A 26,285-nucleotide genomic window follows, 5' to 3' on the forward strand; every position below is an offset into this window, starting at 1 on the left:
CACTTAGACTGCATTGATAGCTACGGTGTAAACAACTGCAAATCTGATAATAATGAAGATAAAAAGAAAATAAAAAAACTAAGTCAGGTACCAGCTAGACACAGGAGTATCTGGGAGATCTATTTTAAAACAAATGATACTCCTTTGGATATAAACCATTCCTATATCTTGCAGATTTTGTTTCCCCGAATGGTTAATAGGAGCAATATTCTGGCATTACTGAAAACAATTCTAGCTCTGGGAATAGGTAAGAGAAAGCCTATTTATAGGAGTGCAAGACAGAACGGTGAAATAAATATGCTGCATAATCATCACGGAGCAGAAAACATTCAATCCTAATGGTGTCTCCTTTTATCAATCACAATCTACTGTACCCATTATGGAACCCATTTTCTATTCTTTTGAATAATGCATTGTTTCTAAAGCAAAACAATTGCAGAGGCAGCTGATTCCTGCACTGCCGGTCTTATAATTGCCAAATTATAAATGCCTCTTTTATATCTCGATTTCAAACAATTCGGTCGTTTGTGACCAGGGAATACTGTATTATAAGAAGCAGATCTTGGCAGGTTTTTCCTTTGAAAAATAGTTTGATTGCCAAAAAAATCAATTCTACATAGTCCAAAAAAAAAAATATCTGTGAATGCAACCCAATCTGCTAAACAGTTCTGCAAATGTTTTTTAGTTTTACATAATTTTTTTTCCTCCTTTTTCTTTTTTCCCTTGCCCTAGGGGCAGTGCCCTTTGAAGTTGTGACAGAACAGGTCAAGTTTATTCCTAGTCTGTGAATCTGGTGTGAACCCATATCCTTTTCCCAAGAAGTGTTCCCAAACCACGGCTCTGGAAGTCACTTGCCCGTAAATACACATTGGATCCCTTAGTTCCTAGTTGAAACTATTTTATCCACTATGTGTTGAGGCAGATACAGAAACAGAAGAATTTATTATTTTCTTTTTAGCCTGTAGTTCAATCCCTGTTACTCTTTCTGGCTCAATGTTTTATGCAAAGTGGGTCAATCCAAAAAGGATAAATCGAAAAAGACTGGTTGCAGGATATTTTTAAGTATTGGTACACTTTCTTAGGAGATGGAAGATGTGAACTCAAGCAACGTGAGATGAAAAAGGGATTTGAATCTTGGTCTCATGCTGCTGGGTAAAACGGGATCTCTTTCCCCAGTCAGAGTATTGTGGCTTTTCTGGGTCTGACCTTTCGTATCCTGTGCCTTTACTACAAGCCCTCTCCCTTAAGTTTTAATTTCAGACAAACCCAAATGTTTCTTCTTCAAAAACTGTCTGTGTTTTTCATGGCAATGAGGGAAAATGAACAGTTATTTTCAAATGAAAGAAATAGAAATGTGTGTATTTGGGTTTTTTTTTTTGTTTGAATGCAAAGCCCAGTAATCAGTACCTCACAGTGAGTGGAAATGCATCTTCATTCGAAAAAGTGTTTGGTTTTTTTTTTCCTTGTAACTTCTTATTTGTTGTTCCCACCAAATATCTGATAAGTATTTTCCCATAATAGCATCGCCGATTTTTTTCTTATGCTGATTTTTCTTAGTGCTTTAAGAAGAGCAGAAATGAATGTAGCTGCTGTTCGTGCCTTTGCCTTGGTCCAACAACAGATGCCAAGCTGTGGCAGTGAAGGTGTTCGTGATCACTGATGAGCCAGAAGGAAAGTGGCCCTTACTCTGCTGTCGGTAGCAGCGGTGCAGATTAAGAGCAGCAATGCGGCGGCTGAAATAAATAAATAGCTGTGGAGGAGAGAATCGGGGTCTTTGGTTTCGTACAGGTTATGAAACCACAAGCAGAACGCAGTCGGCTCTGCGCTTCTGCAAACTGTCCTGTTTGCTGGGGCCAGGGACAACCCTGGTCGCTTTGTGTTGTTTTTTCATCAAAGCCCAAATAATGCAAAGAATCCCCTTTGTGAAATTCTGGGGTTAAATGTGCTATTTTTCACTGCAAAGCAATAGTTGCATGGCTATTTTCTGAATATGGGTAACAGGTTGTGAAAGCCACCACCTATCTTGACACCTATGTGCACCTGTATGGATCATTTACCTGCCCTGGTCCCAGCTTATCTTTAAAGTCAGTCTGCCAGACCTAGGTGCACTTCTGCAAGCCGAGGTTCTACTTCTCTGTGGGCTTGTCTGCGTGTGCTATAATGTAATGAGAATTACCATCGTGTCCCACGTGAAATGAATTTTTAGTGCAATACAACTCGGTGTGGATGAGCTTACCACGTACCAATAGAAATCAGATCTCAGAAACATAAAGCTGTTTTGCCATTGCTGGTACAATCTGTAGAACGAAATGTTTCTGTCCAGGTTAAAATATAAAAAAATGGAGCTTCGACGCTTTGAGCACTCAATTGTTTTGACCTTCTAAGATTGCTGGCCTGAAAACATATTGATTTGAAAAGCTGATGAATTAGGCTAACCACATGTACCCTGTAACTTGAAGACCCAATTATCCATGAAAAATTGCAAGGCAGACGTTTTAATTGGTGCTGCACACTTCTGAAGTGACCTTGGATGTGCGATACCTGAGGAGGTCAGATGTTCTGACTGTAGCAACGGCATTTCTTGGCTCATTGTGCAGCCTTATGAGTGTGCTTGAGCATTTTATTCTCTCTTGGTTGCATGGAGTCAATGGCTTCATAGCCATGCCCGAGTAATATACAGTGCAAATCTGGTCAGGCTTAGAAATATACAGCGTGAGGTACGTTGTATGCTTGAGTTTCTCCAAATTTAGCTTTGGTCCCTTGGGTGAAGAAGTACAGCATTCAGGCTGCTCTTAAACTACACCGATTCAGAGTTCTGCAAGATTCTGCCGTAGTGACCAGATGTCAGCCAAACTCACAGGAGTCCTATTTACGCATTTCTTGTGCTGAGAAACAAGTCTCCCATTCCCTCAAATGTCTTCCTCTCATCCGGGGCAAAATTGGAAATGTGAGGTCCTAAGCATGAAAACTCTTCAGCCCAAACAGTTAAAGTTTGGCAAAGTTAAAGAACTGAAATGGTGTATTGTGATGGGAAGAGTTGGGTGTAGTTAATTGTAGGTATTGCTGTGTGTCTGCGATAAATGCAACAGATGGTGAGTTGTTTATCTGTTAAAAACCAGATTCAGTCAGTCTGGTCAACCTAGATATCATCTTATTGTCCTGGTGGTCCTCCTGATATTATTGGACTGATGTGGGAAGCGAATCACTACCCAGTGAGATGTCTGCAAACATCTAAGACTTGATGAAGCCTATTTTTTTTTATACAGGACAATGTGTCGATTTTGTGTGCTTAAGTAGAAAAATTTATTGTTTTGTTTTCATTTTCTCAGCATCATTGCTTGTGCCATGGGAATGAAACGTTACGTGGAGGCCAACATCTCTCTGAAGTCGCATACCACAGTCAAATACTTCATGAAGATGTGGAGCAGTGTTAGCGATACCCTCATCTTCATCTTTCTTGGAGTTTCCACCATTGGAGAAAATCATGAGTGGAACTGGCCGTACATTTGCTTCACTGTTATTTTCTGTCTCATGTGGAGAGCACTGGGTATGGTGAAATTCTATATTTTTATTTTTTTATGTCTGTTATTATTTATGGGAGTCAAAAATGTGATTCCAGAATGCTTCTGCCCCCACCATCCTCCTGTCCTGCTCTCTCTGTATGTGTGGTTATCCCAGATGTGAACACAAGGGCTGAAGTGGGACACCCCAGCCGATGCTTCCCTCCACCTCCATCAATTGCTCAACAGCAAGTCGTGCATCTTGCTGCAATGTCCTAGTCTGTGTGCTCACCATAGACAGCTCTGGTGCTAAATAGAAATTCTCATGACATCTGTTTTATCAATACCTCTGTCTTAGACCCTCCTTTGATTGCCATGATCTCCACTTCCATTTCAGTGTCTCTCAGTCCCTTGGTATCTTCACAATAGAAGGGAGATTGTAAGTACATAGCTTGGGATCAGAGAGCTGTGTAAAACCGTGGGGCCTCTGTCTGCATATTCTGAAGTGCAGAGATTTAAGAGATTTAATTCTTAACAGCAGCATCCTTAAAAGGGAAGCTGGAGGAACCTTCAAACGACTGTCTGTGGAGATGCTGTTCTGCTTTACAGAAGAGCATCTACCCAGCTTACTGCTGGGCAGATGAGAATTGGGACCTAAAATGTGAGGATGCTTCTGCTCCTATTCAAGAACTTCAGATAAGGACTGAGAATGACAGAATTGCACGGAATCAGGGAATTGTTGAGGTTGGCAGGGACCTCTCGAGATCATCTGGTCCAAGCCCCTGCTTAAGCAGGGTCAGCTAGGCAGGACAGATGGCTTTTGATTATCTCCATGGACAGAGACTCTACAACCTCCCTGGGAAACCTATTGCAGTGTTTGACCCACCTCACAGCAAAAAAGCGACCAAGACTTAGTGATGACAAGAGGAAGAGCGAGTTCTGTATGAAAATACTCTCCTGATAATTGTGGCTAAAGATAATCTTCTTGAGATCAGTTACGACGAAAACCTGAGTCCTGGTGCCAGAATGCTCTGGGACTGCATTTTCATGCCTTGTAAATGACCAGAAAAATAGATGCGCTGTTTTACCGTCATCCCCAGTTGTATCTTGCATTGATTTGGTGTTCAGAGAGGCTGATTCTCCATCGCCTCTTACAGCGTGACCGTCACCTCAGTGAGTGAGGAGTGCCTACCTTCTCATTTATGGATGGTTTTGTATATTAACTGTATCTGTGAATATAACAGAGCACGTGTTTTGGCAAAGAATTTGAGAGCTAAAAAACATTCAATGGGATTTATGTTTACAAGCCACTGAGTCAGAGGGAACTCAAATTTGATAGACACTTCAAGAAATTGCTTAAATAGGGTAGGCCATGATTAGCAAGACATAGCAGGATGGGTTTTATTAGCTGTTAATACACGCCAAGGTTTGTTTTAATAACTGTGCACCATAAATGCACTTGGAAACGTGCTTATTAGTCAGTTGTGCGTACATTCAAATGTTTTATTACAGTTAAGTGGTTTCTCTTAAATTATTTGCCCAAATGAAAAGAAGCTCCAAGTGAGTTTGACTTTTTTTTTTAGTTCAAAAATTCTTCACAAAGCTGGGCTGGGAAACTCCTGCTGTGGAGGTGGTGGTTGAGATTAGACCCTGACCAGCTCAGACCCATCCAGCAGCTCTGGATGTGCTCAAGGCACCGATCCAGAAATGGGAGGCACCCGTAGAGTTTGCTTGCAGGAATTGGGGACTTTTGGGTTGACAGTGCTGGGGTTGGTGTGTAAGCTGGATTTTATTGGACCCTCTCAGTGCTCTTAAATGAGAAATGATTCTTATGAACCCTGGGGACTGGAATTACTTTGATATGAGATATCATCTAAAAAGCCAACTATATTAATTGCACGACAGCACTACTATTCTACTCTTATCCAAGCATGAGGGAGATTTACTTCTGCTCTTTCTGAAGGTATATCTGCAGAAGAAAAGATATTCTGCTCAAAATGATTAATTGTATGTCATCTTTTGGAGCAAACTGGCCTTGAATTAGTTTAGGGAATGCTAATAATAATTTATGAGGAAGGATTAAATTAAGACAAAGGCCAGGATATCAGCTCAAGTAAATTTTCTTCCTTTAAATCATTGCCACTGCCTGAGCTTTACAGTAGCTGTAGATGTGATCTGAGGTATGCTTTATTTAATTTATTTATTTCTTTCAAGTTACAACATACCTTGAAACCAAAGTACTTCACATCTGCTGGTCTGGGCACCAGCTCCACGGAGCTCCGGAGATGGGGAAGGTGTTGCCAGGTTCAGTTAATTGAGTTCCCTATTCCTGAACATCCCCAGGTCTTCGTTTTCTTCAAACCAGCCTGACGTGCAATCAAAGTTCAGATATTTTCAGTCGTACGTACATGGGAAGATGTTTGATATGTACGTTACAAGTGCACTATTTTGGAAGTTCATTTCTTTTGCAAATGCCCTTTAGGAAAGCAGTAGTGATGTGGATCCAGCTAATTCCTAGCAAAAGTCAGTGACAGTCTGTGTCATCGGTTCTCAAAATGGCCATTAATCTGCAGGACATAAGATGTTTATCATATCTGTTGGTATTAAAATCACAGCTTGCTGATTTAAGGCCTGACTTTCTGTACCTTTCTGCATCTGTTTATGTATTTGCAAATGACCATAAATTACATCAATTGCTGTGTCACCTTACGTAGTCTTAAATTCATACAGTATAAATCTGAGTGAAAGGTTTGTGAAGAAACATTAACACAGGCAGAATAAAGCTACTTATCCAAGTTACTGCTTGGAAACTTTGGGAAATTGGAGGGTAAGTTGTGGCTAAATTGTTACTGATGGTTTGCCTTGAGACCACTTATAATCCAAGCAATTCAGTCATTTGTTATCGCCAATTAGAATAAATCAATTAATATTTCAATTCAGTTCTCGGAATCTGGCTCCATATCATTATACGAGTAAAGTTTCAGCTGGTGCTTGACCATAGAATTGCCCTAAAATTTTAATTACCATCAAAATAAATGTGCTAATGCATCCCATGTTGCCAGTAGTTATTGTTCGTTCAATATTTAGCTGATGCTTAACCCTGACTCACCAGGCAAACGGTGTGTTCTGGAGATCCGCGGTCCTGATGCTAAAAGTCCCCTGCAAAAGTCCTTCCAAAGGAAACTCTGGTTTCCCAGCTGGACCATGATAAGCACAAGGCTGAGTTAAAAAACAAGAGAATTTGCTACGAGATGAGCTACCTAAAACTTTATAGTCGTACAAGCGCCCAGAACTGTGGCTGGTCAACGGTGTCTGTAATCCCCCCAGATCAGAAATGTGTTGGGGATTAATTTGGATCTGGACAAATCAAACGCAAACCTGTTGGGCCAGGCTGGAAGAAAAGCCCTTCTCCAGTGGCATCTCGGGAATATACCACCCTGGGGCCTGGCCAGTTCCTCACGACTGGTGTTTTACTGAAAATACGTCATAAGATTATGAGTTTTATCTGATCGCTCTTTTTGTTTGATGTGTTCCCATCTTCTTTCCTGCTTTTAGGGGTTCTTGTGCTGACTTTCTTTGTGAACAGATTTCACGTGAACACCATCACCAGCAAAGACCAATTCATTATAGCGTACGGGGGTCTCCGAGGAGCCATTTGTTTCTCTTTGGTTTTCTTGCTTCCTGACTTTCACAGAAAGAAGCTCTTCATTGCAGCAACAACAGTTGTCATCCTCTTCACCGTGTTCGTACAGGTAAACGCAATCTCAGTGTCACCAGTGGATGTAAAGAATGAGCCTGTTTGGTTTTTTTCTTCCCCCCCCCGACAAATAACCAGTACTAAAATGTTAGATGGATACAAGGATTTACCAGTCATTAAAACTTTCCCTCTATCAAGTGGTTAAGCATATAAAAACTTAAAATTACTACTGAAAGAGGCAGAAGGTGTGAGAATGTGAGGCTGACTAGCAGTTGTTGACTTACAACATGTGCTGTAGCATTTTCCACAATAACTTGTCCCATCTTTGATCTGGTCCATCCATATCGGGGAAGCGCTGGTGAAAATTGTGAGGAATGATGCTGGTATAGGTTTCCTCTCTGAAGTAGGGCTTTTATGTGTTTTATGTGAGAGCAAAGCCAACACAAATCAACCTCTAGAACCAGTTTGCTGTTTGAGCAAGTTAAGAACCACTTGTTAGTGTAGCTGTGTTGTGAAATGAGATGGTACCTGAGCCATGCGGTGATGAGGGTCAGTTTTCCTCATCCCAAAGGTGAGAAGATGGAAGATTCTGGAGATGCTCCAAACTCACACGGGCAGTGAGAATTCTAAGAGGTTTACTGTTTGGTCGTCTCAGTTTTGGTAGTTCACAAGTGGGACAATTTAAAAGGACCTAACTTTGCAGGAGTGACTTCTTAAGATTTTCTGTGAATGAATTCCATTTTATTGGGCATCTGACAGCTGAAGCAACAGCAGTCATTAGTTGTTTATCAAAATATTTTGTATATATGTCTGAGATGTTTTCACATTCATGCAGCAAAGCAACTGCAGTTATTTTATGATGATGCAGCAGGAAGGGGATTGCTTTAACTCTTCCACTGGGAAAAAAAAATATTGGGTGTGTTACTTGTTATAAAAGCAAGGAAAATCAGAAGCAAATAAAAAAGTCATAGCACATTTGATTTATTTGCCTGTAATTTTTCTTTTATAACTGATCCCTAAGCCCTGTTGCTACCTGCTTTCTCCTTCTGCCCTGGTGATTCTTGAGTTGTTTCCTTCCCAGCGGGGAAGCTTTTGCAAGTGAGCGCAACCTGCCCGGGGTGGCTGTGGACGTGTTAACCCCCCACTGCCAGGGTAGGAGAGGGAGGTGGACCCTCACAGCACTGGTTGCTCTGAGATATTGGGTTTATTGTTTAAAGCATGGATGAATTTTTTTTTTTTTTTTTAAAAAAAAAGACCGATTTCTGCTGTGGGTGTTTTTGCAAAGCCCAAACCCACAGAAAAGCTGTAGGAGCATCTGCAGCTGGAGCTGCTCCTGGGGAGCATATGGGAGGTGCCACATCCGACCCTGCCTGCAGTTGCAGAGCAGGCAAGGACCAAGGCTGGTCAGTCTGCAGCAGGGGAGGTGCAGAACTTGGTGCTGGTATTGCGCTCCTGACTAATAGCCTTTTATTTTTCACAGATTCTTAATTAGCATCCCTCCAGGAGTAGGATGGAGGAAGGTTTTCTCTCCCTTGGGCACAGGCTGAGGTTGCAGGGAGTTACTGTGCTCGGGAGGAGCAGGCAGCAGCTCTCGGCCTTGCTGTGACATCTAGTGGTAAAAGCATCCCTGCAGCCTTCCGTGGGATGAGGGCTTTGGATGTCTCCCTGCTCTTCTCTGCCCAGCAGCGGGGCGAGGCTCCTTTTGGGGTTTCTCTGAAATGCACCTTTTAGTTCCCCTGGCAAACGGTGTCACGTTTGAAGGAGGATGTGGTGGGAAAATTGGGGTCGTCTGGTCCCAAAGTGAGCAAGGCTGATGTCTACCTGGTGCGCTCTATCCCAGAAAGTGAAGAGTGGGTCTCCATAGGGCTGAAGTGAAGTGGGGTTCGGGGTCTAGGAGTGATGCTGTGCGGAAAAGCTCCCCGGGAGCTCCTCTGCTCAGGCATGTGAGGTCCGTGCAGAGCGGCTGACCCGGGGCTGCCCTTGGATGGAGTGTGCAGAGCAGCTGCTGGGGCTTTGGGAGATGGTGGGTCATGGTGACAGCTGCTCCATGGCTGAGCATCACCCCACAAGAGCAAATTCCTTCTGCCTGGCCTCCCTGAACCCCTCGGGTGTGAGTGTTGGGTGCTTGGGCAATGTGGAGGGTTGGGGTTGACTGTGCTTCCCCACGTCCATCTAATGCACACCATCAGCTGAAAAAACGGTCAACAAGCATGGCGTGCCGATGGGCTTGGAGCTGAGTCCCACAGGGCAGCTGGACCGGGCGCAGGTTTCAGACTGAAGGGAGAGAGCAGGGGCCAGGGGTTGGGGGGAGCATAGTTAGGTGGAGGTTGACAAGTTTTAAGATGCAAATGCGGGTCAGAAATTGAAAAGATCCAGTCACTAGGCACGTCCGCTCATGCAGAGACGCTCTTGAGTCTCAGACAAAAGTTGTTCTAAGGCAGCAGCTCCATTCTACCGAGGCTTCGGAAAATCCTTCCCAGGACTGGGAAAAGGGCTTTTGTGTAACCTCAAAGCTCAACTGGTGATGTCATCTCCATGCGAAAGGGTGAGAGTTAAACAAGGTCCCTTGTGGGTACGTGTCAGCCGGGCGACCCCTTGACCTTCAGCCATTCAGCAGGAGCATAGCATCTATAAAAACAGACTTTGCTGAGGCTCCAGATACCTGCAGTATTGTGTAGCTGAGGCCACCGCAAGAACGAGGGGGGGGAAAAAGCAAACTTGCTTAAAAGCTGAACCAGAAAGATATTGCTGTAGCTCGACACGCAAGACATAGGTGAATAGAAGCAGGTGTTAAAATGAACCTTAGAAACCTGGGTTTGCAAATGAGTCCTACAGCTTCTGAAGTCCACGGCACTGCTGCCAGCCACATCGGTGGATGCAGGATTGAAGAGTAGATATCTTTAATGTCCCAGCATCTTTCATGGAGCATGTCACTTTGGGTGGAAAGGACAAGTGACTATTGGCTACAAAACAACTTCTGTGGATAGTGGACTTTCTTTGTTGTTATTTTGTGCAATAAGTTTTCTTTATATGCACAGTGACATTAGTACAGACTTGGCAGGGGGTGTTTGTGTTAAGACAGGACAGAAACTAGGGGAGAGATGATTTGGGCTCTTTTAAGCTGCTGAAGGTCACCAAGGCATCCTGTCGGAGCACAAACCCACTTCATTTTCTTGGAAATCCTGACCATGCTGTCTGAAAAGTCTCGTGCTGCACAGACTAGTGACCAACACATAAGCAGTTGGGCTTGTCCGTACGTGCGTCTATCAGCGCATTACACAACCCAGGAAACTCATCTGTTTTGGCCTAACTCAGTTGCATAAGGCTCTTCCCACAACAAGCCTGGTTAATAATTTTGAGAAGGTTGAGTGAGCAATTGTCCTCAGCGCTTCCAGGCAGGCCTGGATATGTGCCACGTAGACCAGAAAGTACTCCAAGGAGCTGTGGGCTTGTCTGGAATGTCACAAAAAAGCCCTCATTGTTCTGCCTTTCAGTGCGGTTTAAAAATGAAATACCATGTTCTCCATTTGAAGTTCACTCTCTCAGCCTATTGGCCTCTGACCTCTTCCATGAAATTGTTAGCAAATATAATAATTGTGATTTTTGTTTTGTTTGTTTGCTGCCTACCCTGACCCATTAGATACTGGATGGCTGACAGTCGAAAAACTGTGAGCCATGATAGAGCCGTCAGCATGGGGTGATGCACTTCAGAGGAGTCGTCCCTGGTGGGTGGAGGAGGGGACCTACGAGTGTGTTGTGAAATGACATGTGGCCTGAAATGGCACGTGGGATTCCCATAATGCTCCCAAGGTCAGGAAGGGCCAAAGGAATGAAGGTGTTCCTAAATTTGAGAGTCCTGGTCGCAAAACTCCAAAATGTCACTTTAAAATCAAAACAAATGCAGCTGATTATCCAGTGAAGGCAAGAGACCAAATTGCGTAGTCTCTACTTAATTTTTGTAATATCTGTTATTTCTGAATTTGTGAGTTTTATGTTATTTACTCTGAATAGCGATGCATTTTTTTATTGCTATTAGCTATTAAAATGACACATTAATTGTTTCTGCAATTAAAAATGTGTTCAACTCTCCTCTGTGCCAGCATTTGTGACATTCAGAAGTCATAAACATCAACTACTCCATCATTTTTGCTGTAAACATGTCCTAGAAAAGTCATTTCATAACGAAGCCAGAGTAAGAAACGCACCGCAGAGGCATTTTAGAAGTTCTCTCACGAGGCTTAAAGGGCATTAAAACTCTTCCCTTGACCCTTCCCACCAGGTGGATACTTTGATTAGTAAACTTAGCCACTGGCTGGCCATCAAAGATCGTTGGAGTAATGATCCGTGACACATAATACTCAAAAAGTTAGCAGACAAATGCTGGTGGAGGCTGCGTGCTGTGAAGTCTCAAGGATTATCATCGTTTCAGGCATTTGAACTTTGCACGTTTCAAGCCCCTTTCCATCTGGTAGGCTACAAGCAATCGCAAGCCTCAGGCTTGACCCTGAAATTGTTGGTTGACTTTTTGTGGTCTTTGAGATGCCAGATGAAGAGAGCAGAGCATTTCCCCTCTCTGCCTACCCCCATCCTGAAGTCTGTGTGTGAGCTCCCGTTGACAGGCTGCTACCACGAGCAAATAAAATGTTTGGCTTACAGCTGGGAGAACAGAGTTTCTAGTCTTGTCGAAGCTTCGCAGATTTTATCTTGCTGATCGAACCGAGCAGGTAAGAGGCACTGGCTTGAACAGCAGGTCTCGTTCTGGCAAAGAACAAGGTAGCTGCGGCTCGTACCTGTGCTGGTGATTTTAGTTCCAGCGCAGGTACCGCTAAGAACATTTGATGTAAAGAAAGGCTGATTTCTGTCTTTCTGGTTGTGCTGCAGGGAATGACCATCCGTCCTCTCGTTGACTTGTTGGCTGTCAAGAGGAAAAGAGAGAGTGCTCCCACAGTGGGAGAGCAGATCCATATTCGGGTAAGTGATGCTTCCATCAACACGCAGCCAGAGCTTTCCAATCTGCTTTGCTTGTAGCAATGTGGTCCTTCTGAAAGGTGGTGTGCCTCCAGGGACTCTTCAGACCTGCAGTTTTACCTGAATCCTCTGCAGGTCAGTCCCTTTGCAGGTTGAAGTCCTACGCAGCTTCCTAACCATGAGTTATTATTTGCATTGGAATAGCAGCCACCAGCTGAATCAGGCTGGTGGTGTGTTAGGTGGTGAACAAACGTGACAGGAAAAGATAATCACTTGCTCAAAAGTTTATACTTGAACCTAATGCTAACTTTTTTGCTTCTCTGAAAAGAGTGAAAGAAAGAAAATGAGACGTGGTCACTTTCAGGGTTAGGATCTTCCAGGTGTTCACTGGTCACACATTAGTTTGGAGATTTTGGGGGGGGGGGGGGCGGGGAATAAAAAAATAGAAAAAGGAAGGTAAGGAAAACACTGGATTGGAAGGAACCACTGAAGTCACCGTAACCCAGAGCTGGAATTTAGTTCACCTTGCTCTTGCCATCCAAATGTTGGCCTTTCTAGTTAGAGGGCTCCTGCAGAGAGCAGGTCAACTCCATGAGGAAGCCAGGTACTCTGCACCCCCAGCCGAGGCTTTGCATTGCTGGATCCCACCGCAATGCTGTCGGTGCATGAGGGATGAATCGGAGAGGCTTTGCTCCAGGTCTCCTTCGATATGAGACTTACAACCTGACAGGGAGCTGTGGCCGGGGATTTTTAATGCCGTGATACTCTGCATCCAGTGTAAAATAACGTTTCTGAATCTAATTGTCGCATTTCTGTAGGTATGGCTCCTTCAGGAATATTTTTCTCGTCTTTTTGGGCAGCTAGCAATAAAGACATTAGGTCTGAGGACATTTATAAAAACCGTTTGGCATCCTCACAATTAGGTTGTATTGCAGGGCTTTGTGTGAGGTTAACAGAACAGTTCAATAGGCTGAAGAGGCTTTTCCTACCGTGAGCAGAGAATACGTTCTTCTTTTGTTAGTGTATGAATAGGAAATCATCTCTAGAAATGTGTTTATTAGGAAATGTGAGCTGAAAATGGCTGTGTACCAATTAAGTAGAGAAGGTAACAACGCAGATAGTTGGAAACCAGGCACACAGCAGCCAGGAGCAGCTTTCTTCCTCAAATTTATTTCTCTGTCCGGAGAGTTGGGATGCTCTTGCTTGCAAGAGTGATGACCGGTGCGGGGGTCATTTGTTGGTCCTCGGACCGTGCAGCTGCTAATAGCAAACGTGAGGACTCCGTACCTGTAGCAGGCTGCAGGGCTGAGTGAACTGCTCTGAATTTTTTTCTGCCTCTGACCCCACAAAAGATATATTTTTTTTAAATTAGAGTTGGAGCAAGCTCCAGGGACATCAGTACCTGAATGTAGAGGGGCGTTGACTCGTGGTAAAGCAGAGACCTCTCGCAGTTTAGAGATGCCAGTAGGAGGGAAAACAATTTGGGAAATTACAGAGATTTAACTTCTAGGTCAAAAAAAATCAACCTGTCTGTATTTTTAATATCATTTTAAACAATAATAATGTTTTTGTATAAGGCATGATATGACCAATTATTTCATTCAGTGGGAAGCATCTGGGGGAAGGCAGTATTTATTCAAATCGAAGCATCATTTGTACGTTATCTACACCTATATCCTGAAGATACTGATCTCCTGAGACAAATTGTCCTCGAAAACCTCAATGTGAGCATTTCCTGCTTATCAAGGCCCAATATGCAGGACATGCAAGCCATCAGCCATCCTGTACGTATCATAAAGAGCAGACCCACGTCCCTCAGCCGTTATTCTTTGCTTGCACAGACCTGAAAGCAAGCAGCCCAACCACTTATTGTACTCCAGAACCCGGGGATACGTGTGGATGCTTGGATGCAGAATTAGCCTGATGGTCCCTCTTCTTGTTTACCGGAGCTGCGTACCAAGCTGAAAGCATCCCCCGGTTTTGTCTGCTGGCTTTTGATGTTTGCAGACTGAGTTCATCACGTATGCAACACATGCAACCGGTGTATAGCAAAATCCTCTCTTTTGTTTAGTTCTTGGATCATTTGCTGGCTGGCATTGAAGATATATCTGGACACTGGGGACAGTATTACTGGAAAGACAAGTAAGGATTTGCCAAAATACAACTGTGTACACGTGTAGAGAAAAAAATGAGTCTGGTTTCTGTTCCCTAAATTTCTGCTGTGGGCAGCTGAGCCTTGTTCGTCCTCATGGCACGACCCAGGTGAGAAAGGGGCGGCTTTTCCTTGTCCGAGGTGAGACCAGGTTCTCAGGCGCTTCCCCGCTTGCAGGTCATGCTGTACTTCGCTCTGAAAAAGACTCCTTTCTCCTCTCCTATTTTGTTTGTCCCTTCTTGTCCAAAGAGATCTGCTGGAAATGAAAAGGCCATGCCCTCCTGCCTGTCTGGCCACGCAGGAGCTGAGGACCCCAACCCAATGTGTGCACAATTAGCATTAAAAATAGGAGCTTGCAGCACTTGGAGGGGCAATTGCTTGTTGTGGATTGACAAATTACAGACGATCTCTACAGAGCTCTGTAGCGAAGTGCTCAGTTTTCACTAAGTTCTGGTAGATTGTACACATAGGAATTTTTTTTTTTTTAATACAAATAAAATATACTAATATTAATTCCTTGGCTGCGCAGACACAGATGCAGCTAACTTCATGGTAGTTGATAAATGCAGCTGGCAGGGATTTTCTTAGGAATGTCAGTGCTTGGAAGTGCCACTAGAGGGTTTGGGAATCGCTGCTGCTGAGGAGCATCCTGGCTCCTTGCGAGCAGGTTTGCGAACAGCTAACAACAGCAGAACTTGAGCGTCAGTATTTGATATCGCGGTGCTCCATCTTTCCCAAGCGTTCTGCTGTATTTGAGCAGAAAGTGAGAGGAAATGGCTCGAGAGGGAATCTGGAAGTGTTTAAATCTGTTGCATGCCTTGGGGCTACTGCGTGTACTTGTAGCACTTACAGAAGAGTTCATGATAAATCTGGCGCTTTGGGGAGTTTTTATTGTGTTTGGTAAAAGTTTTAATATCTTAGCTCATGTACTGTGGCGCAGAAATAATTAGGGACTGACCTCTTGGAGCATTGATTTCTGGAAAGAAGTTAATGGAATATAAAGGAATATGGGGCAGTCATGGACTGTGAAGCTGCCGGCTTGCTCAGGTCTGTTTTGGTGCTGGGGAGTCGTGGGAGGAGGCTAAGCCCGTCTTGTTTTGTTCTCAAACAGATTAGAATATTTCAACAGCAAATACCTGCAGAAGATCCTGCTTCGAGAATACGACCAGCCAAAATCAAGTATCGTGCTTCTCTATGAAAAGCTGGAGCGGAAACATGCCATTGAGCTGGCAGAAGCAGGGCAGCTGGGTCATGCCCCGTCTCACCCATCCTTGCTGTAAGTGCTCCCCTGCTGTCGTCGCCTTTCCGTCAATCCTCCCGACCCTCCCGTTGGAGGGAACAGTAATGAAAAGGTTTTGCAAACTTCTCCGTCTCCTCTGCTCTTCCCTGCTGGGTTGTCCCATGGGAAGGAGCAACATAGCTTGGACAAATGGAAAGTAAACACTATTTAAAGACTAGTAGGTGGGTGATGGGGTGGATGAGCAATCTACTGGCATTGATGAACATGGTTTCTGATCTTGTATGTGGAGGCTCACCTGTACACCCCCCACCCCCCCCAAGTTACGCAGAAATGGTGCTCTGAGGAAGAGGCTCTCGCACCATTTTTTGGTGGCTTTGCACCATTACATGCACTGAAGGAACCGACAGTGAGAACGAGCGTTGGCTGGGACATCAGGGTCAACTATTTGTGTGTCGGAATGGCCATCTCGTCTCTCACAGACGGTTCTGCTCTGCCGCAGCTCTTTTATCTCCCAGGGAGCACACGGAGGGCACAGCTCTGATGCTAATTACCCATGCCCCTTCTGCAGTGAGCTCCATCTGCAAGGATCAGCTGTTGGTCATGTCCGCTGGTGGTGGGATCCGAAAGGGCTGCTGTGAACACGGGGCTTTGGGGATGCGCCGGTTGTGCTGCTGTGCGTCTTCCAAAATAAGGCATTCTGGTTTTCTTTGCAGCAACAACGACAGGACTGTCATAACAGACAAAAAATTGGAAGATACTCTGAATCCGGATGTCCTGGAAAATATACAGGAAATATTGGCAAGGAACCTGTACCGAATAAGGAGAACGGTATAACTCTTCCCTCAATCTGTATTTTAGGTGTCCAATAACAAAAGTTATCTCAGTTATCCTAACAGCCTGAGCAGATGTTATGAATATTTACATAATTACTAATGATGTCTCTTTGTGAGCAGAGAATGGTTGGCTGTGTAAAGCCAGATCCAGTTTCCAAGTCAGTGGCACATTTCTGTTTGCAGCATGACAGCTTTTGAAAGGTTCACCCAGTCAGCCTATAATTTCGTGAAGTATTTTAGGCATCCGTACCCAGAACCAGAAAGGAGGAACACATGGATCTTCAGGCATCAGGTTAGCAGATCCAGCAGCTGCAACAGCTCCTGGTTACCTACAGCAGGGGCAGAGCAGGGATGGGGTTATCCTCACGTTGCATTTTTTTTCCCCATAGAAGAGAGCACAATCAGTGAGCTGCAAGCGACAATTAATCTGCAGAGGTTTTAAAGCCGCTCGGCAGTTTTGCCATGAAACTGGTACAACTGGTAAATAGCATGGAAACCACTTGCTGTTTACAGAATAACTCATGAATAATCCGTCCGAGGTTTTACACTGCACCTAGGACTGTGCATTGTAATTGCTGTTCACATGGTGATACAGGGAGCCTTATCCTTAAAATCCACCTAAGCCTTTGTTTTACGGATTACGCACGAAATACTGAGTCCTTGGGGACGTGGCTGGCGTGGGCAGCTGAGCACAGAGGGATCAACCACCCCCTCCTGTCCCTTTGCTGAGTCGAGAGAAGCAACTTAGATAAGGCTGGGAGGAAACCTACAGGAGTGGTAAATGGGATGAAGATGAAGGTGTGCCTCCTGTTTGCACTTACGCCTGTCCAAATCCAACCTCACCCCTTGTAGCGACAGAGTTATCTCAACTTCTGTCGATGTTAGTGGGAGATTTAACTGTGGTTAGTTCACACCTTTTGAAGCAGGATTTATTATTCTGTTGATGCTCTTGCACAAGTCATATATGACGCTGGAGCTGATACAAAATATTGCAGGGCTGGGCAGGGGCACTGAGGCAGCTCTGGCTGAAGACACCTAGAACAGAATAGTTGCACATGGTTGATGTTTCGCCTGGAGTAGTAGAGATGCATCTCAGTCTTGTCAGTCAGTGATCGCTTGGACAAATTTGCATAAAGAAGCAGAGCTCAGAGCCCTGTTTTCTCTCCTTGGGTCTTTCCCCTCCATCCCCACCTCTCGTTCTTGGGGGGTCAGTTTATCCCCTAAGTAGGCAGGATGGGTGCAGGGGGGTGAAGGATGCTGGAAGATGCAGGCACTACTGAAGGGATGCTGCTGCAGAGGGAGGGTCGGTCCCACCTCCAACAGCAGTCTGTCCGGTGCACCGCGCAGGGGCCGGCGTACAACAGGCACACCCTTCCCGGAGAGACCGAGCCCGTGGAGCACGCCAAGGAGATCCTCATCCTCCGGCACAAGAGCCTGCGGGTGGAAGTGAGCGGAGGCGACGGGGTCAGCTCCAGGAAGGAGGTAAGAGGGAGCGGGGAAGGCTTGGACCTGCAGAGACCATGCACGGGCTGCTTCCCCGTGCAGGTGTAACAAGAACTAGCAAGAGCACTCTTTGCTGCTGGCGGTATTTCCTTTTAAAGACAAATCCTGTTCCCTAAAAAAAATAGAAGTGTCTCTCCATCCTAAATTGCATTCCAATGAGTACGAAATACCGAGGAAAAAAACCCCGACCCGATTCCTGACAAACAAACGAGCCATCTTGCACGCAGCGCCGTTCAGTGCTGTGTGAACATAGGCTTCCATCCATGCTAGGAAAGTTATTTACTGAGCAAATGTTATTAATTGGGTTTCAGTCTGTAGATTCAGAGGTCTGTTTTTCCCGTGTTTTCTTTTTCTGGGAGATTTCGTCGAAGGCAGGAATCTGGTACACCCATTGTCAGTAGGCCAGATGGACTGTAAATATTTGAAACTGTTTGTTTTTTTTTTTCCCCCCAACTCCTTGAAAGGACAGAAGCATTATTGTGAGCTTTCCTATTTATTCTGCAGGTGAGCGTGTTTTGTTTGTAAAAGCAGCTACGGTTCTGGGCAGACATAAATAAAGTAAAATAGAGGGAAGTGTTGCATACCGGATTCCTGGGAGAACCGCTTTGAGTCCAAATTTACTGCTGGCACAGCTCCACTTGGTTCATGTTCTGAATTAGAGGAGAAGCAAGGTAAATACAATGTCTGTGGCTGGCGAAGACTTTTTGCTGACTTTTTTTTGGAAATCAGTGAGATAAGCTGGGCCAGCGTTTCCCCGTGGAAAGACAAAGTGGTCTGGGAATGGTGCACGAGGAGCGGGCTTGGTCTTTGCAGTTCCTCCCATCCTCTGTAACTCTTACTCTAGCGGAAAAGCAATTAAACCCCCCTGTATTTTGCTCCCAAACCCCCAGGTCTGCAGCTGTAATTCCTGAGCCACCCCTAAATTTCACCCGCTTCTCCGAATCTTTGGTTTTGACGGCTTGAGCTGCAGCACTGTCCAAGTGCAAACCGTGGGCTCTAATCTGAGCAGCGAGGCTCCATCGCTAAGGAGAAGGGAATGACCTTTTAAGAAGAAATAATTTATCTATCTTTATTTAGATAGTAAATTTCCACGACAGCACAAGAACTCGCGGCTGCCGCAGGCTTTCTTCCACTCTGATTTCTTTGTTCAAATGCCAGTCACTGAAGAGCCCACCGAGAACGGCGCTGACGCACCAAATGCCGCTGCTGCTCAGCCCTTCATTCACAGAAAGGTGTTCCGGCTCTTGCAAACAACTTAAAAGATTTAATTTGATCATTTACATGCTGATTGGTACTTACAATTCAAAATAGATAGGCAAGAACATGGCATGTTCCTGTAGAACATTTGGTATAATTAAACTTCAAAAGAACAACATCAGAGTAGGGCTGATTTTGAGCACGACGCTATGTACTTTAAGGACATTTGATTGTTAACCCTTGTGCTCCTGCATTCCCCTCCTCTGCTGCTGCCATTAGGTGCTGCGGTGCATTTGGTAGGAAATTCAGCACCTTTGGGAAGACCGTTTCTCCTGTTACTTCCAATGCTTACGGCTGGCCCTTCAGAGGACAGAATGTTTTGGGGGGAAATTGCAGAAGCAATAGAATTCACTCCGTACTGACTCACGGACGGTGGCTCATGCCCTGTGGGGGTGGAGAATGCTGCTATGGGTCGTGCAAAATGCCAATGTGATGCTGAATACTGCTGTCTGGCTGGTGTCCTTTGTTGGTGCTAATCTTTACAGCAGCTCCCTGTGCTTTGTGCCAGTCTAAGTGCAACAGATGTAAATCCCGGGAGCTGATTCCACTGACATCTGTAAGGGTGACTCTAAGCCCAAGAAGCATCCTTCTGCACCCAAAAGGAAAAATGAGGCGTGTTTTGTGTGATCAGCAGCTTATCTGTCAATGTTTTAGAATAGCTGCCTCATTTTACTGCGAATGGAAATAAGGCGATACCCAGAAGTGATGGGATAATGTTCTACAAGAGCCATGGAATATTAAGACGAGGTGGGAGGGTGGGTGAACGCTGTTACTTCACGCTGTAGGAGGACAGATTGAAGAATTTGTCAGCAGAAAGAAGGAACACTGTGCTAAAAAGTAGATTTCAGCCCATTAAAAGCAGCTCAATATTTTAAATTTTTGGGGAAAAAAATTAAGCTGCTCAGATTTAGTTTCCTGACAAGTTAACAGGCAAATGGCATTTTCCTGTTTAAAAGAGAGACGAATGAAAAATATAGCTAGTTAGTGTTTGAGATTTTTCTAATTGTCGGATACTCCATCTTTTGTAGTCCCGAAGGGAAGGGTTTGGCCTTCCAGGTTTTGAGTCAGCAAGAAAGAGCAGACGCTCTCACGCCACACGGTTTTCTATTCTGCATTTCACCACGAGATGGAAGCATTACAACTGTGTTTGCAAACCCAACTGGAAATCCAGGAACCGTAAAAAAAACTTCAAGCAAAGAGCCGCTGGAAACCCTCCGGTGCTGGTGAAACGTCTGCGCCGTCTTCCACTGCCAGCCTACTTGAGAAAAGCTTTGGCGATACGTTCGATCAGTCAGGTGCTATCAGCTGAGGGAATAATTAAAAAATCCCTTTGGTTCAGTGTAGAACCACTGCTTTTTCTGCTCTCTGGCTGTCTGCGTATATATTTTTTCTCTTTTAGTGAAGTTGCTTAGTCCTTTGCTACTAAAATATGAAGCTGTCGTAGCTCAGTTAGCTTAATCTCATAGTTTATTAGGTGCTGGTTGGTCTTTTTCCCCTGTGTCAGTCAGCACAAAATAAGGGATGTATGGAAGAGCATCTTTCCATAGGTCCATGGCTCCACCAGGCCGGGGAAGAGCCAAGAATGAAGTTCATCTTGCCTGATGGACAATCCATCTCCTTCCACAGTCAGCGCAGAGAAAACGATGCCCTTGCCAGGATGGGCACCAGTCCGTGGCCAACAGCTGGCTTCAGCCAGGATGAATCACCTCTTCTCTCCAACTTGGGTGGCTTTTGGGTGCCTTAGGGGTCTACTGCACTTTAGGTGTCTACCTCTGCTGTCACAGTGGTGAGAGATGACTCTCAGGTTGCATTAGAAGCCCCTGCCAAGGAGAGGTTGGAGAGTGAATGGGGAAGGCAGAGAAAAAAAATAAGAAAAGAACAATCCTTATCCCTTAACTCGCAGGTTAAATGATTTGAACCAGGCAGAAAAACCTTGGCAAGACTACGAGGTGACTTCAGATCTGAATCATAGCCCAGAGGATTAACTCCAGGACTATCTATTTCCAGCAGAAAGTTCGCCTTCCTCTGCCTAAGGACAAAATTCCTGCTGAAGGCTGCTGCTTCCTGGAGCTGTGCATCGCGCTGGCTCTGAACGCTCTCCGGATTTTAGGCTTGCCTTATTTTAGGCAAGGATCCAACGCAGAGTGCCCTGGCAGGGCGGTTTCTGAGACCCGGGATAGCTTTTATTTACCAGCGAGCACCCAGAAAATCCTTGCACCTGTAGCCAGGCAACTTCGTCCTCTTTTCTTCTGCCAAAACGCGAGTACGCTCCCCCAGAAGGAGCTTATTTGGAGCTGCCTGTAAGCCATGTGCGTAAATGACATACTGCCTTTGGTAATTATGTCGGAGCCCTTTCATGGAGCATGCTCTGAGAATCGTTAAATGCCCCTGGGAATGGCTTTCCAGGGAGCCAGGCGATGCTGCTGGAGCCGGGAAGGCATTGTTATTAAAATGGTCAATAAAAGTGCGAACAAGGGATGGAAGGCATCGGTCCTCGTTAGGGGAGGGAGGAGAACGAACCGAAACAAAACAGAAAACCAGGCTGGGAGGTGTCCAGAGTTATTTTGGCAGTCTGGGTTTCTAGACCGAGGTGCCAAATCACAGCTGCGTAAGAGACTTATTCCCAGTTTACAGAAGCACTGAACAATTCAGGCAGCATTGTGCTACCTGATTTTTTTTTTTTTAGTATTATTTTATTTTTTTTTCTCCTGAAGGGTGGAGATTAGCACTGGAGTGAAAGGACAGGGAGCTCATTAGTGCAAGCTCGTTGCCTGCAGCCAAGGTGGGGAACAGCCAAGGTGAGAAATGTCGATGTCCCGGGGCTCGCCTGCCCCATCCTGTCTGCGGAATCGCTCCTGGAGAGCTCAGACCTCTTCCACCAACTCGAAACGAATCAGCGTCTGTAAATATTTCCTACCATCTATTTGGTCTATTTTTAGCAATAGCTCTTTTTGTTTTTCTTGGCCAAAGTAAAACAAATGGAAACAGAGTCCTTGCGGATTACAAATGGCTTGTTTATGAAGCAGGAGTGTCATTAACAGACTCGCTAGTAATCTTCATAAACGCATTAAAGTACTTTTCTTTCTTAATTACAGAAGGATGACTCCTCCTCAGCGCAGGGCGAGTCCAGCACGCAGCCCAAGCTGTGCCGCTCCTTCACCGGTAAGCTGGGGAATCCTTCTATCCTTCTATTTCTAATATTTTCTTCTTTTGTAATTGTCTTTAAACAACGAACGAAAAGCTTGCTAAATAAAGAGCCGCAGGATAGCTGGCCCTTTCTCTGCACAAAGGTGCCTTACTACAGGTTTGCAAGAGCAGATGGAAGGAACACAACTGGGGGGCGTGCGTGAGTTCGTAGAGTGGACATCTGCCAGGGACGTGGCTATTTCAGTCCACAGTTTGTTATAAATAAATGTTTAAACTATGTTCTTCCTGAAGAAAAACACGAGCAGAGCAAAGTGATAAACAGTAGTGTTTCTGGGTGGGGTTTTTTTTTTTATTATACTGATCCAGATACGTAACATATTTCAAAGCACAAAATAAGGTTTAAATTGCGTGTTTTTTTTTTTTTTAAATCCAAACACTGATCCTTGTCTTCTGTTTTATAATTAAAAAGTGATCCCTGCAGTGGAATATCTCATCCCCAACGAGCAAATTGTCACTTCACTAGCTCTTGGTATTTCTTCATTCCTGTTGGCCTGCAGAGGAGAACATCTCTCATACAAGTTGGTGGTTTTTCTCTTCCTGCAGTGGGGGATGCGGAAAAAGTTCGGGAAGTGAAACGGAACCGGTCGAAGTCGGTGTGTGTCATCCCACCGCCACAGCCCAGCGGGACGGCCTGGGGTGAGAAGAAAGAAACGGAGAAAGAGCTGACTTTGGAGATGTAAAAGCACGAGTGATGCTGCGTCATGCTTCCCATGATGGGCCTGACCGTTTCATGGGTGGCTGCTATCCGTGTAGATAATGTAAATAAGATGAATATCGAAAAGGACAGCGTGGACAGGGCAAAATATCCTGGGTGGTTTGCAAAGCACGTGCTCTCATTGCACGAGGCGGGGTTTTTAAAGGGGACCAAGGGAAAAGACGCGCAGCTGAGCACCAGCAGCGCAAGGGAATGTCTGGGAGAGGAGCTCAGGAAAATCGGTCTGTTCAGCCTGGGAAAATTGCTGAAACTGTCTGCAAGTGCAAGAAAGGATGTTTTAATAAGGTGAGATATCAGATCTTCTCATTAGTCAGCAGGGGACAGACTAAACAGCAGGGAGCATTTAGATTATATGTTAGGAAAAACTTCAGAATCTCAAGGAAGGTTTTATTAGGCGATGGAGCACGTCACCAGGAAAGACAGCAGAAACAGCGAAAGATCTCTTCCGCTCCTCAGGAACTGATGGGTCCTGACTACAAACATTAATCATGTGAAGCCCAGAGTTAAATCACATAGTTAAATAAGGCGTTGCGTCTTACCAGAGGTACTGCCCCACACCTAGACACAGTTCTTTTAATGAAAACTTATTACAGCTGCGTTAAAAGAGGAAAATGTATTCTTACCGAGTTTTTAAAATTTATTTAAGAAACGGTTCGCCTCAGAAAATAAAACGGGGAAGCTCTAAATCCAGTGGCGACAGCAGGAGAAGACCGTGCCAGCCCTGAAACAGACGGGCCAGCCTCGTGCTGTGACTGGTGGTTTGCAGCAAGCCTGCAAAGGCTCTGCAGAAAGATCTCCGCTGCCGTGGCCGCGGGCAGCAGGGTCAGACGGGGCTCGAATGTGTCTCCTTAGAAGATGCAGCGGAGAGAGGGACCCAAAACCTCGCTGCTGTGGAGTGCTTCCGCCGGGAGAGGTGCCATCCCCTTTGCAGAGCAGATGCAGACATACTCCAGGGGCAGCACCTGAGGAATCTCCACATTTGGGTAATTCTCTTTGAAACTCCAGGTGAGCGTTCAAGCCTTCGAATTCTTGTCCTTAGCTGAACCCAAAAGGCTAAGTTTTAGCATTGCAAACATCCACATTTTTCTTCCTCTAACCCTTCCTCTGCACTGAAGGACCCAAGAGCATTTAATCTTGAGTGGCCAAAGAGACTCTGAATTGAAAATAAAGGAAACTGTAGGAATTCCCATACTCCCCTCCGTGGTATTTTTGGATTTCCAGAGCCAATCTGCTGTGTGCGGAAATATTCCATTAGGAGACCACTGCCTGGTACACCGGGACCTTCTTTTTAAACTAAAGACACCACATTGTGTGTATTTACAATGACGTGGAGGTCTCGTTTTCATCTGAACAAATGCCTTTATGATGTCGTAACATAAGCTGATGTATTTCATTTTGACTTGAAGGCCACTGGAAGTTCACCTCACTGCAAATGAAAATTGGACCTTTTAGCCTTAGATGTGTATTCTGTGTGTGTGTATATACATATATGTACATATTTACTGATTTTAGTACGAGTCCATTGTCGTCTTCAGTTACTTTATTAAAATTTTGGCTTGTTTCTTAGTTTAATCCATCTCGCATGGGAGTTACGTGGATTTGTCTACACTTTGTTTAGAAAACTGCCCAACTTTGAGGACGTAATACACACGTCCCACGTTTCTATCGCAATTAAATATGCTGTCTTATGAGATCTTCTAAGGGTTATTACCTCCTTGCATCCGCAAAATGCTCACGGTGATGTCAGCGGCAGCCGGTGACATGCGCGGGGTGTCATCAGTCCGGCACGGCGAGCTCGGCAGATCCGCTTTGAACAGCGGCGCATTCAGCTCTGCCCCGTGCAACCCTTGGCCAGTGATCGCAAGATCACGAGCAAGGCAAGCGATTGTAACGAGTGAGAAAAAAGGTTTCTTTATGGGCATAACAAGGGGGGGGGGGGGGGGGGGGGGGGAACCAAACAACAAAACCTGAATCTGAAGGTCCTTGGCTATCTGGGGTTGAAATATTCGCTGTTTACCTGCAGTTTAATGTCCACAGTGTTTAAAATTTCTCCTTAAGTTCTGCACAGTAAATAGCTATAGAAAGATTTACTAAGATGGGTCCTTTTTATTCCGTAGCTGGAGAGCAAAAAGGAAAATAAATCAAGTTGCTTGCCAAGGAGTTTTTAATCAAGTTTTTTTTTTTTTAATCAAGGATAGCAACTTTGTGAATCTCTTGGCTGATTCTTGCTCGTAGGGGTTTTTTTTTGTTTTGTTGTTTGTGTTTTGTTTTGTGGGGGTTTTTTTACTTTTTTTTTTCCTTTTGGCTTCTGAACTGTCTTGCTTTTGTCCTAAATATCTGGATGTCTGTACTGTCTTTGTCTTGTACGGCATCCATCATGCTTCTGGGTATTGGGTACTTAAATAATGATCTTTTTGTATTTGAGTTTCCCATCATGTAAAATGAGTTCTCTGCAATATTGCTATGGGTTACCAAGGACCTTATCAAGTGGTGACTGGTTTTGGCACACATAGATTTCTTTATAATATTGTAGTAAGCAGCAGAAATGATTGGAAAAATCAGGGCACTTTGAGAAAATGGAACCGAAATTTTTTCTGGTGTGGAAAAAAGAAAAAAAAAACAAAAACAAAAAACCAAAACAAAAAACCAAAACAAAAAACCACCCAAACATTTTGCTTGCATTTTTTTGAAATTGTACATTTTCATCTCACTTTAGCCCAACGAGACATTTTGATGGCAGGATCTCCCAGCTTCTAGCAATTCCAGATGCTGCTTGGCTCCAGGCGTGCGGCTGGGCACGCGTGGCAGAGCGGAGGCTGCGGCAGGTTCCTGCCATGCTCCCGGCTCCAGCCAGCCCCACGTGCCTGTGCACATGCACTGGCCTGATCCTGCGCAGATCCCAGCCCGTTAATCCCCTTCAACCCTGCTTTGCAGTGCTGGGACCGTAAATACCTCTCCGCTGTATTAACGATTTGCTTGATCTGCAGAGAAGACAATATTCTGCGCCGTACATGCTTTCCCAATGAGTCACTCTGCCCCAAATTTAACCTTCTAGATGCTATGGATTTTTTCTTAAAGTTTCTTTACAAAATATAATAGCACAGCTAAAGCTTTCATGAAGTATTTTCCAGTTGCTTAGTGGCCAAGCCCTCTGACCAGTATGTATTTCAGCCCAGAATACCTTTGATAATCTTTGCTGGTATCCAGTGTTGG

General features: G+C 44.8%; 1 protein-coding gene across 3 annotated transcripts in view; it reads left to right on the forward strand.

Moving 5' to 3' along the window:
* The window catches only part of LOC129211760 (sodium/hydrogen exchanger 2-like), a 28,986-nt gene extending 4,392 nt beyond the window's left edge, over positions 1-24,594 (forward strand). Inside the window, exons 4-13 of one of the 3 annotated variants that reach the window (XR_008578965.1) lie at positions 3,330-3,547; positions 7,056-7,252; positions 12,079-12,168; positions 14,237-14,307; positions 15,429-15,593; positions 16,271-16,385; positions 17,738-17,872; positions 22,246-22,312; positions 22,901-24,077; positions 24,188-24,594. Coding sequence is in view for 2 of the 3 variants with exons in the window: in XM_054839378.1 (XP_054695353.1) it covers positions 3,330-3,547; positions 7,056-7,252; positions 12,079-12,168; positions 14,237-14,307; positions 15,429-15,593; positions 16,271-16,385; positions 17,738-17,872; positions 22,246-22,312; positions 22,901-23,037 (1,195 nt within the window). In the remaining variant the exon portion in view is untranslated. Of the gene's footprint in view, positions 1-3,329; positions 3,548-7,055; positions 7,253-12,078; positions 12,169-14,236; positions 14,308-15,428; positions 15,594-16,270; positions 16,386-17,737; positions 17,873-18,397; positions 18,516-22,245; positions 22,313-22,900 lie in introns of those variants that run through there. The other 2 variants (XM_054839378.1, XM_054839379.1) reach the window with 2 other exon arrangements.
* Positions 24,595-26,285: the final 1,691 nt, after the last annotated feature.

Source organism: Grus americana, chromosome 12 (assembly GCF_028858705.1).
Source record: "Grus americana isolate bGruAme1 chromosome 12, bGruAme1.mat, whole genome shotgun sequence".
NCBI lineage: Eukaryota > Metazoa > Chordata > Aves > Gruiformes > Gruidae > Grus > Grus americana.